General features: G+C 36.6%; 1 protein-coding gene across 1 annotated transcript in view; it reads right to left on the bottom strand.

The window, feature by feature from the left end:
* Nucleotides 1-12,225, bottom strand: part of LOC102848396 (ATP-binding cassette sub-family A member 13-like) — a 619,024-nt gene that overhangs the window by 104,016 nt on the left and 502,783 nt on the right. Inside the window, exon 27 of the mRNA XM_006902979.1 lies at nt 9,492-9,642. Within this exon, the coding sequence (XP_006903041.1) occupies nt 9,492-9,642 (151 nt within the window). The remainder of the gene's footprint in view (nt 1-9,491; nt 9,643-12,225) is intronic.

Genomic DNA, 12,225 nt, shown 5'->3' on the forward strand with positions numbered 1-12,225 from the left:
CCAGAACACTTGATCGTTCTAATGCAAAATCTATACTTGGACCAGGAGGCAGTCGTCAGAACAGAGCAAGGGAACACTGCATGGTTCAAAATTGGAAAGGGCGTACGCCAGGGAAGCAACCTATCTCCATACCTTTTCAACCTATATGCAGAACAGATTACCTGGGAGGCTGGGCTCTCTAAGGCGAAATGTGGAGTCAAGATTGGTGGACGATTTATCAACTATCTGCATTATGCAGATGACACAACCCTGCTTGCTGAAATTGAAGAGGACCTGAAGCACCTGCTGCAGAGGGTCAAGTACTGCGGCCTCCAATATGGATTGCGGCTCAATGTCAAGAAGACAAAGATTCTCACCACTGGACCAATTGGCACCATCAGGATGGATGGTGAAGAGATGGATATTGTACACAGTTTTACTTTGCTTGGCTCCACAGTGGCACCAGCAGCCAGGAAATTAAAAGGCGCATTGCCATGGGAAAGTCTGCTGTTAGGGACCTCTCCAAAGTACTGAAGAGCAATGGTGTCTCTCTGGAGACTAAGGTGCATCTGATAAAGGCCATGGTCTTCACAGTCACTTGTTATGCATCAGAGAGTTGGACAATGACCAAGGAGGATAGAAGGAGAATTGATGCCTTTGAGCTGTGGTGCTGGAGAAGAGTATTGAGAATACCATGGACTGCTAGGAAAACAAACAGATTTGTCCTGGAAAGGGTTAAACCGGGTGGCTCCTTGGAGAGAAGGATTCTGAGGCTCCGTCTAACATACTTTGGACATGTTGTGAGGAGAGACCGGTTTTTGGAGAAGGACGTCATGCTTGGGAGTGTGGAGGGACAGCGCAGGAGGGCCAATCCACGTCATAGAGGGCCTATGAGGTGGATTGATTCCATGACTGGGATAATCGGAATGGGAGTGTCAGAGACAGGGCGATTGGTGCAGGACAGAGCAGAGTTTAGGGCTGTTGTACATAGGGTCGCTATGAGTCGCAAGCGAGTCTACGGCACATAACAACAACAACAGCATCCTTTGTTGATAGTGGTGTGTTGAAATCTCCTACCACTATTGTGTTGCTGTCTATTTTTTCTTCATTCCTGTAAGCCATTGTTTTATGTATTTTGCAGGTCTATAATTTGGTGCATATATGTTGACCAAGGTTATATCTTCTTGACATAACCTTCTTATGGTAGTTTTCATTCTGAAGTCTATTTTATCAGAGATTAATATTGCCACTACTGCTTTTTCAAAGTTACCATTTGCTTAGTATATTTTTTTCAAGCCTTTGATTTTGAGTCTGTCTTTTTTCTTTTTTAATGTGTCTCTTGTAGGCAAATATTATACCCATTCTGATTTACTTTTTATCTTGCTTCATGCATTTATTTCATTAACATTAAGTGTGATTATTCTCAGGCCAGGGTTTTTACTTTTATTTCATTTTACTGTGTTTATTTTTCTGTTGTTTATATTTCCACTTCTCTTTGGTGTCTCCATGTGAAGGACTTAAAATTTCTTGTAGTTTTGGTCTTGTTTGAACAAATTTCTAAAGCTCCTTCTTTTCCCAAAGATCTAATTTCTCTTCATATTTGATGCAGAGCTTTGTTGTATATTGCCTGGTAATTGTTTTCTTTCAACTTTCTCTAAATGCCATCCCATTGTTTTCTAGTTAACATGGCTTGTAATGAGAAATAAGAACTTAATCTAATTTTTTCCCCTTTGTAGGTGACTTTTTTTTTTCTTGAGCTGCTTTTAGTATTCTATCTTTGATTTTAATATGGAGAATTTAGCTATAATATGTCTTGATTTTTTTTGGGGGGGTAAAATCTATCTCATGTTCACTGTTCTTCTTGAATGTGGATTTCCTCATTCTTCAAAATATCAGGTTAGTTATCTTTTAGTACTACTTCCACAATTTTGTCAGTGACTTCTCCATCATCCATGATCTAGAATTCCATTCCTATAAATGTTATACTTTTTCATGTCATCCCACATGATTCTAATGTTTTCTTCATTTTCTTTGTCTTATCACTGATTTTTCTTCATAATGTTTCCAGCTCTTGTCTTACAGCTTATGGACTCTCTGTTTTATCTCTGTTTTATTCTACTTTTTTGTCCTACTAGCATGTTAGACATGTCCGCCAATTTGGTGTTAATATTCTGGATTGTATTGTCTTGCTTTTCTGCAATTTCTAGTACTATTTTGACCTCTGTGTCTTATAGTGATTTTTTAAGTTCTTGTGTCTCTTTATCTATACTATCATTTTTTGTCCCATCTATTCAAGTTGTTCCTCATCAATATCTTTCTCCTGGATCACTGTCATCTGTCTTAATGGCTTCCATTGTTTTTTATATCATTGCATATTCTTCTATAGCCATTCAAATAAATTCACATCAACATATTTCTTGGGTTCTCTTTATCTGGATTATTCATTGGGTTGCTCTTTTAGGAGAAGGTTTATTTTATTTCTCATGATGACTGAAGCAGACTACTGCTTCTTGACATTGTTGTTGTTGTTGTTAGGTGCCCTTGAGTCATAGACGACTCATAGCAACCCTATCAATGAAAGACCTGAGCACTGTTCATAGAGTTTCTAGAGGCAAGCCATTTCAGAAGTGGATGCCACTCCTGCTTCCAAGCTTGTTTTAATCGGGAGGCTCCCCCAAACACTATCCACCATGGGTAACCATTATTACATTTGGCACACCAGTCTCACAGTGTTTAGCATCACAGCAACCACGAGTTACCTCTGTACAGCAATACACAGTCCAGAGCTAAACCACCTAGAAGAAGTTTTGACAGAAAAACAATTTTAACCAGATCTGAGGGTTTTAGATTAAAATCACCCATCTTGGGCTTAGTAGCATAACTTTCTGTCCACTATGCCAACGTAGCTCTCTCTATGTTGCTGTTGTTATTGTTGTTTGGTGCCGTCGAGTCTTAGATGACTCATAACGACCCTATGAACGAACGGCCTAAGTGCTGTTCATAGAGTTTCTGGAGGCAAGTCATTTTGGAAGTGGATGCCACTCCCGCTTCCAGGCTTGTTTTAATTCTTAATTAAAAATAAGCTTCTTGAAATTAGGTGAGTCTTTTCTTAGTAGATGTTAAGGTTATTGTAACTATATAGTTACCCAGGTTATGGGCAATATTTTTGAAGGACCTGTATATTTGTTCTTCCTTCTTGATGTAGCTAGACAGCAGTGTATCCCCCAAGTTACCTGAATGGCAGAACAGGAAGTCTGTTCACTTTCAGAAAATGTGTCTTGGCTCGCCTTGGCCTGGCTCAGCCCTTTCCACTTGAACTTAAGGGATCCCACATTTTGAAGCTAGATAGCCATGTTTCACCCAAAGTATCTTTGGTACATTTGATTCTGTTGCTGGACAGTGGAGATGGCAGCTCACCAGTCTCAAGACAGTAAGGCCATGGGGTGTCCAGGCATCAGGGGAAGTGGTCTAGAACTCTGGGCCACACTAAAACTGTGGCCCCTAAACCTGTTGCTGATGAGGATGTGAGTATGCCTAGGCTGTGCTAAAGCCTTTAGAAGATGCAGGGGAAGTGGTAGCTGGAATATGCTCTAGGGCCAGCCATGCAACACAGGCCTTGGCCTTTCACATAAGAGCAATGATAAAGTCCCCAAAGCATACACGTTTTGTGAAAATAGCTATAAGTATATACATAAAATATATGGCCACATTCTTTGCATAATTTTATGTGGACCATCTTTTTTCATGGCTGTGTTTTATTTAGCAGTCTCAATTGACATAAGTAGAATAAGTATTTATCTAAGCAGTAAAATATTGTTCAAATTAAATATATTCTCTACAATAAGAAAATAATGTTTGGGAAAAAATGAAAGTTCTATTAAGTCTGAAATTTTGGTGAGGTAGTGTTAGGAGTTGTACTACCAACTAAAAAAAAACCATACATTTCTATCCATCAGCTGCTTCCAAGCACTACAGTCTCAAAGGCACAGGTTTCAAATTCTTTAGCTACTCCAGGGAGAAGGATGGGCAATCTCCTGTTCTATCAATTACCTCTGAAAACCCACTGGAGGGTCAGCTATGGATCGATTTTGACTCAAGAGCACATAATTTGATACATTAGGTATTTTCAATTCAAATAGCACTCTGTGTGTTCCCTTTGTGTGCTGTCAGACAATGCTGTCTGCTCTTCAACAGAGGAATTGTTTTGTCTTCTTACTATTTTCATCACCTTTATCTCTCCTTGGTTTTCAGTTTCCAGCTTGAAAAATGCTGAGCAAGTCCTTCTCTTTTAATTTTCTGACACCCTCTTTGCATATTTTGTTATAATATTTTGTCTTCTCAAGCTGCCATTTGAAATCTTCTGTCAAAATCCTTTGCTTATAACCTCTTTGTTCTGTTTTCTGGGAATTCTAAAGCAATTTTCAGTTTCGTCTGACATCCTCAAGTTGCAATACTGATAGTTGCTATGGGCAAAATATTGAGTGATCCAGGAAGCATCAAAATAAAACAAAAGGAATACAGAGAGTCACTCTACCAAAAACAATTAATAGTGTAAAATTACAGGATGTAAAATAGGAACAGGAGAAAGAAGTTTGAGTTGTGATAGACATTAGCCAGAAATAAGTTTTCAGAAATTGATAGAATACCAACTGACATGTTTAAACTAACAGATTCGACCTAGGATGTACTCACTAGTCTATGCAAGGGAATTTGGAGGATGGGTGCCTGCCTGACTAACTAGAAGAGATCTGCCTATATATGTTCTCATTTCCAGCATAGATGATCCAACATAATGTAGAAATTATTGAACAATATCACTAATATAACACACAGACAAGATATTGCTAAAATCTTCTAAAAAGGACTAGAACCACCCATTGGCAGGTAACTGGCAGAAGTTCAGCCTGATATTAGGAAAAGACATGGTACCAGAGATATCATTGCTGTTGTCAGATGGATTCTAGCTTAAACCAGAGAATACAGAAGACATGTCTGTGTTTTATTGATTATGAAAAGACATTGGACTATGTGGATCATGACAAAAGATAACTAATATTGAGAAGAATGGGAATCTCAGAATATGGAAACATCCCAAATGACCATCAACGAATTAATGGACAGAGAAATTGTGGTACATCCACAAGATAGATTTCTATGCAGAACACGGGAACAACCATATAAAAATATTATATAATAATATGAGACAGCATATGGACCATTATACTGAATTAATTTAGTCTAATGAGGACAAATATTGCATTATTATAATATTTACATCATTATTGTAAAAATAGAAGGATAAGTAGCAAGGTGTGTATGAAAGACCAAAGGGGGGCAGAGAGACTGAGGGTTGGGAAGTGGGAAATGGTGAGGTTTCAGTTTTGTGGGTGCAGAGAGGAGGTAAAGGAATTAGGAAAGAACCAGTGGGGACTTTGAAAGACAGGGTAGGCATAGATCAATGGTGATTGGTTTTATAAAACACAATTTATGTGAATGATTGTCTGAAAAACAATATGAATGAAAGAATATGTGAACACAATGTATACAAATGAAACACAATGCATACAAATTTTGTATGCAAACCAATATAACTTTTTAAATCCCCAAAATAAATAGAAAAATATATTTTGAAAGAGAGAGAGAATGAGAATGAGGAAGGTGTGAACAGGGATATAGCTTTTGTCCATACCTATTCAATTTATATGCTGAGCAAATAATTCATAAAATTGGGTTCTATTAAGAGGAATGTGACATTAGAATCAGATGAAGATCTGAATTATGCATATGATACAATTTTTGCTTGCTTAAAATGAGTAGGACTTGAAGTATCAATTTCAGGAAATCAAGAACTGTTGTTATGTGCCATCAAGGTGAGACTCATAGCAACACTATGTACAATACCTCTAAAGCCTTCCCTATTGTAAGCCAGTCTCACTGACTCAGACACACCTATCCCCACTGACCCATTTACAGTGTAAATCCATCTCATCCAGGTTCTTCCTCTCCTGTGCTATCCCACTACATTTCTAAGCATGATGTTCTTCTCTAAGAACTGATCCCTCCTGGCCATGGGCCCAATGTATGTGAGATGGAGATTCAAAATCCTAGCCTCCAAGGAGAAATTTATTTTCACCCTTTCCAATACAGACTTCTTTGTTTTCTTGGTGGTCCATGGTATGTTTAAAACTCTTCACTAGCATCATAACTCAAAGGCATTGATTCTTCTTGTGTCATCCTTAGTTGTTCAACTCTCTGATGTATAGCAATTAATTGCAAAGACGATGGCCTACATCAGGCACAGCTTAGTCTCTGGATTGACATTGTTGCTTCTCAGAAGTCTGGAGAGGTCCCTGGCAACAGATTTTCTCAATGTAACTTGTCTTTTGAGTTCCTGGCTGCTGGTACCAAGAGTGTTTATTGTGGAGCCTACCAAGCTGAAATTGTTAACAACCTCAATCGCTTCTCCATCTATCATAGTTCTACCAAATGGCACAGTGGTGAGAATCTTTTGTCTTCTTGAAGTCAAGCTTCAATCCATATTGAATGGTACAGTCCTTAATTTTCTGCAACAAGTGCTTCAGGTCCTCCTCAGTTTCAGCAAGCAAGGTTGTTTCATGTGCATATCACAGGTTGTTAATTAGTCTTTTTCCAATTCTGATGCTATATTCCTCCTCATAAAGCTCAGTCTCCCAAATGATCTGTTCCACATATAGATTGAAAAGGTATGGAGACAGGAGGCATCTCTGATGCACATCTTTCCTGATTTTTGAATCTGGCGGTTTTATTTTCCTGTGTTCTGAAGGCTATTTCCTGGTTTGAGAATAGGTTTTGCATAAGCACAATCACAATCACGTATTCTTGGATTCCCATTCTCATCAAAGTTATCCACTATTTGTTGTAATCCACACAGTAAAATGTCTTTGCATAGTCAATTAAACACGGAAATACATTCTTCTGGTACTCTCTGCTTTCAACCAAGATCCATCTGAGATTGACCTAGCTTTTGCAGTCAGAAATTGATTTACCGTGCAACCAAAAATGCATTAATAATAATGAGTGACTGGAATGCAAAATTTGGGAACAGAGAAGAAGGAGCAGTAGTCAGAAAACATGGACTTGGTGACAGAAATAAGGCTGGAAATAGAATGATAGAATTTTGTACAATCAGTGATTTATTCATTGCAAATACCTTTCATAAGAAACAAATATAGACTATACACATGGATTTCACCTGATGGTATGCACAGGAGTCAGATCGATTACTTCTGTGACAAGATCAAGGACTACTTAAATTCATATTTTTCTTCTTATAAACTTGTTTTTATTTTCTTACTCTTAAATTTTAATTTGTTTACAAGTTGTTGATGGTCATAAGCCCCTCAGCCCTTGACCTTGCTTTGACTGCTGATATTAACCTTCTTCATAAATTTTTTCCCCAGAAGTAGTCAATCTGACCCTACATAGTCAATCATGTGAGGATAAGAACTATATTCACAGTTGATGTTTTCTAAAAAAATATTTTTGTAATGATTGCACAAAATTATATTTTTCTATCTCTATCTTATTTCCTCCCTCAATTATGTATAACATTGTTAAGAATGGAAACCTGGAACACTTAGTTGTGCTTATGTGAAACCTATACATAAACCCAAGGAAAAAAAATTACCCAAATAGAACTAGGAAAAACTACATGGCTTGAAATCATGAAAGATATGTGTCTGTGTTTTATCCTTTTCCTGTACTTATTCAATCTGTATAGATTGTGTCTCAATATCAAGAAAACAAAAAAAAATTCTTACCACTGGGCCAATAGGACATGTCATGATGGATGGAGAGGAGATTGAAACTGTCAACAGCTTCATCTTGCTTGGATCCACAATTAACACAATAGTATGAGCAGTCAGAAAATAAGGAGATGCATTGCAATGGGAAAATCTGCAGTTAGGGACCTTTCCAAATTATTGAAGAGTAGAGATGTCAGTTTCGAGGACTAAAGTGTGTCTGATTCAGGCCGTGATCTTTCCGATTACTAGCTATGCATGTGAGACCTGGACAATAAATAAGGATGACAGAAAAAGAATTGATGCCTTTGAGCTGTGGTGTTGGAGAAGAGCACTGAACATTCCATGGATAGCCAAAAAAATGAATATATATATACATACACACATCTATCTTGGAGAGGGTGCAGCTAGGGTGCTTTTAGCAACAAGAAGGATGAAACTTCACTTAACCTACTTCGGAGATATTGCTATGAGGTGCTATTCCTTGGAGAAGTACATGATGTTGGGAAGGGTGGAGGGTTGGTGAAGGAGAGGAAGACCCTCAACCAGGTAGATGGACAAGGGGACTGCTGCAATAGGCTCTTGTGTGTCAGGAAGCATGAGGATGGCACAGGACAGGACTGATTTCAGATCTCTCCTTCATAAGGTCACTATGAGTCGTATTCAACTCGATGGCACCTAACAACAACAACAACAAAGACACTAAGCAAATATTTGAGAAACTGGAAGAAGAATGGGATACCAGGATTGGAAGAAGACTCAACAACATACTTAATTATGTAGATAAAACAACCATGCTTGGAGAAAGTTAAGTGAACTTAAAGTCCTTGCTATGGAAGAGAAAAAATTATAGTCTTAAATATGGGTTGAATTTCAATATCAAGATAATAAAAATTTTCACAATTGAACCTATGGACAACATCATAATGGGTGGAGGAAAGAATGATATTGTTAATATTTTAATTTTACTTTAATCAACAATGAACACTCACAGTAGCAACAGTCAATAAATGTGTTGTATTAAAAAATTTAATTAAAAAAAAACACCTATTGTCAAGGACCACATTCAAGTGCTAAAGAGAAGAATATAAATTTAAAGACTAAGTTTAAAGACTAAGGTACTCCTGGTTTACGCCATGTTAATTTTAATTGTTTCTTATGTATCTGAAAATTAGACAGTGAGTAAAGTTGACAGGCTAAGAATCAATGTTTTTGAATTGTGATGTTGATGAAGAATATTGAATATACCATGGACTGACAAATGAATCAACAAATCTGTTTTGATGAAGTGAAACCAGTTTGCTCTTTAGAAACAAGGATTGTGAGACTTCTTCTCACAAAATTTGGGTGTATTCTCAGGAGGCGCAGGTAGTACTTAGGAAAAAACAAAACAAAACAACAAACCCCAAAACAAAAACAAAAGACCCCAAGCAAACCAAAAACATCATATCAGGAAAGTTGAAGGTCAATAAAAAAGAAGAGGACCCTCAGCAAGTTATGACTGTAACAATGGGCATGAGCCTGAGCATGTGGGAGATCATGAGGATGCAACAGGATAGGGTAAGGTCCTGATCAGTTGTTACCGTGGTAGCTATGAATTTCAGTGAACTCAATAGCAGTTATCAATATTCTTCTCCTTCAAGAAAAACTGTGCTGACAGAGAGAGATAGTTGGTATGGCATACCTGAGTTATTTCCTTTCCCACTCAAAGAAAATTTAAATGATGCACACCTCAGAAATGTGCTGTTTTGGAATCCCATGCAGGCTGCAGTAGTAATGAAGATGTTCCCAACCAGTCAAGAGATCATCAAGGGCATCTTGCTGTGGACAGTAGCCAATGAGAACACCTGCTGTGTTTGCCAAGGAGAGGGAAACTTCATCTCTGTTTAGGAAGAAATATATTAGAGCCATCAGATTTTTATAAACAAAGCTCAGCTCCTTTCTCATATTGAATCACTAGTAAGAAGATCTTTAAAGTTTCATAAATACAGTTGATTTAAGAAGCAGCAATCCATTTGTCTAATGTCTAAGAGGACAAGATATTAATTAAGCTAACTCCATGGCTGTTTTGAGTATTAATTTAATTCACTGAGATTTGTATTTGGCATATGACAACTTCTCTATTAAGAAAGATTGCTATTTATTATATCTTCCACCAGAACAATGTACGTTAATACCCATTAATCAATGATCAAATGAGTACTTTAATTTTTGAAAGGCTACAGTTTTATTTTAACAAATACATGTAATCTCTCATAAAATACAGGGAAATGTGGGAGGGGGGGAATTGCTATTATAGTGCCAAACACTAATTATTTCAAACTTTATTTTAATCTTTCAGGCCAAGTAATGTGAAATAAATTTAAGGATAAGGATTAAACAAAATAACATGTACTTTAAAAATTAAACTTTTATTTTTAATTTTGTTTAATTATTACTTATAGAATATTTAGAACTAATCAATGCCACCATAATTAACATTTTTACTATTTTCTCACTAACTTACCTATGGATGTTACATATTACTTAATGATGACATATTACTTAATGCAAAGATTCTTGAGAACATTTTACTGAAGGCTCTCCCTGTCTTTTAAATGGAAGAAAGTGTAAAAAGACTTTGTTAAAATTAAAAATGCTAATGTGGCATTTATTAGCAATTCTCAATTAAATGCAAAGTAAGCAGTAGATCTAGTCATGAACTAGGTTATGACTTTTAAACATTTTAAACATTTCTGTGAAAGCAATATATGCATATGATACCAAGTAAACAATAAAACACTATTTGTGTAAAATTTATGTTTTCAACATTATTTTGGTTTTTTCTACTAAATCCTATAAAAGTAAATATGACACACTTTAAAGTGTACTTCCTAAAGTAAGTGTAGCAAAAGGTAATTTCATTTCTGTTATTTTATATTAAAAAATATTTTTCCTGCTTCCCTATCCTTCAGAATTCTATGTATCAATGAATAAAAACACTTTACTTGTATAAAATAATTATTTGTGAATTATTTCCATAATAACAGCATTTTTTGTTCTGCCTCCAGAAAATTTTACTGAAGTAATATTTTAATTGCTATAGCTTTTTAAAAGTGTCTTTCCATTATCTCCTTTAGCAGGTATTCTATTCATCACATGAACCACATTTTCATCAACATTCTGGGGGAATTCACAAGTGTAATCTTGACAACACTAATGTAATAACCAAAAATTTCAATTTTTGTTTTCTTAAATGTTCTTCTCCAAAACCCTCCAAAAATTGAACCAATTGCAGTCAAGTCAGTTCCAACTCACAGCAACCTTACAGAAAAAAATTAAACCGCTTTATTAGGTTTGCAAAGTTGCAAAGTCTTACGGAAGCAGACAAAGCAGATGATGGTTTCAAATCACAAATGTCTTTTTGGTTAGCAGCTGAATTATTCAACAACTATATACTGATGTTTGTTGTTATGTGCCTTTGAGTTGAAATTAACTCACAACTGACCTTCCAGTAGATTTTCAGAGGCTGTACATTTTACAGATTGCCAATGTTTTTCCCTCTGAGATTTTCCACTGGTAGTTTTGAACTACTTACCTATGTGTTGGCAGTGCAATTAATTCCTTATCTACCAGGTTGTCAAATCTGAACCTACCCATAGCTGATTCTCCGATGAGTTTTTAGAGGCAGTTAATCACAAGGGAAGAGATGGGCCATCCTTCCCCCATGGAGCAGCTAGCAGATTCAAACTGTTTGTAATGTAACTTCTTACCACTAATCCACCAGAGCTCTCTGTGTGTATGCATGCATACGTATGTGTGTATAATTGTTCTGTTTTGAATCAACTCAATCTGAACTCATTGCCATCAATTCAGAACTAAGTCATAGCTGACTGTTTCAAGGAGTTCTCAGAGGCTATAAATCACATGGGAGAAAATGGCTTATCATTCTCTCATGAAGCAGTGAGTAGACTCAAACTTTGGTTGACTTTGGACTAACAGTCCAATCCTTTACCTTCTAGGACATCAGAGACAGACAAAGACTTCAACTTGGCTTCCTTGCTTACTTGGTTAGGGCAGTAAGAATTATATCAAAGATTTAACTGTTGAGTGTTCAGTGAACACTGCCTTAATTAACAAAAATGCTTGAAGACATTTCTCTACTTGGGACTTCCCTAGTTTTATAATACCAGTTTGTAACAAAATAAGTAGATTAAACAAAATTATTTTATATAATGACACATTAGTAAACAAAAAATATGGAGATACATTTTGGTGAATAAAGAGGATAAAGTACTAAAGATAAATGTTGTTGTTGTTATGTGCCATCGAGTCGTTTGCAACTCATAGAGACCCTATGTACAACAGCCCTAAACCTTGCTCTATCCTGTGCCAATCGCATTTCCTCTGACACACCCCTCCAGATTACCCCAGTCACTGAATCAATCCATCTCATAGAGGGTCTTCCCCTCCTGCGCTGTCCCTC

This window comes from Elephantulus edwardii, unplaced genomic scaffold, assembly GCF_000299155.1.
Source record: "Elephantulus edwardii isolate Elephantulus edwardi_28Jun2011 unplaced genomic scaffold, EleEdw1.0 scaffold00482, whole genome shotgun sequence".
In the NCBI taxonomy this organism is placed as follows: domain Eukaryota; kingdom Metazoa; phylum Chordata; class Mammalia; order Macroscelidea; family Macroscelididae; genus Elephantulus; species Elephantulus edwardii.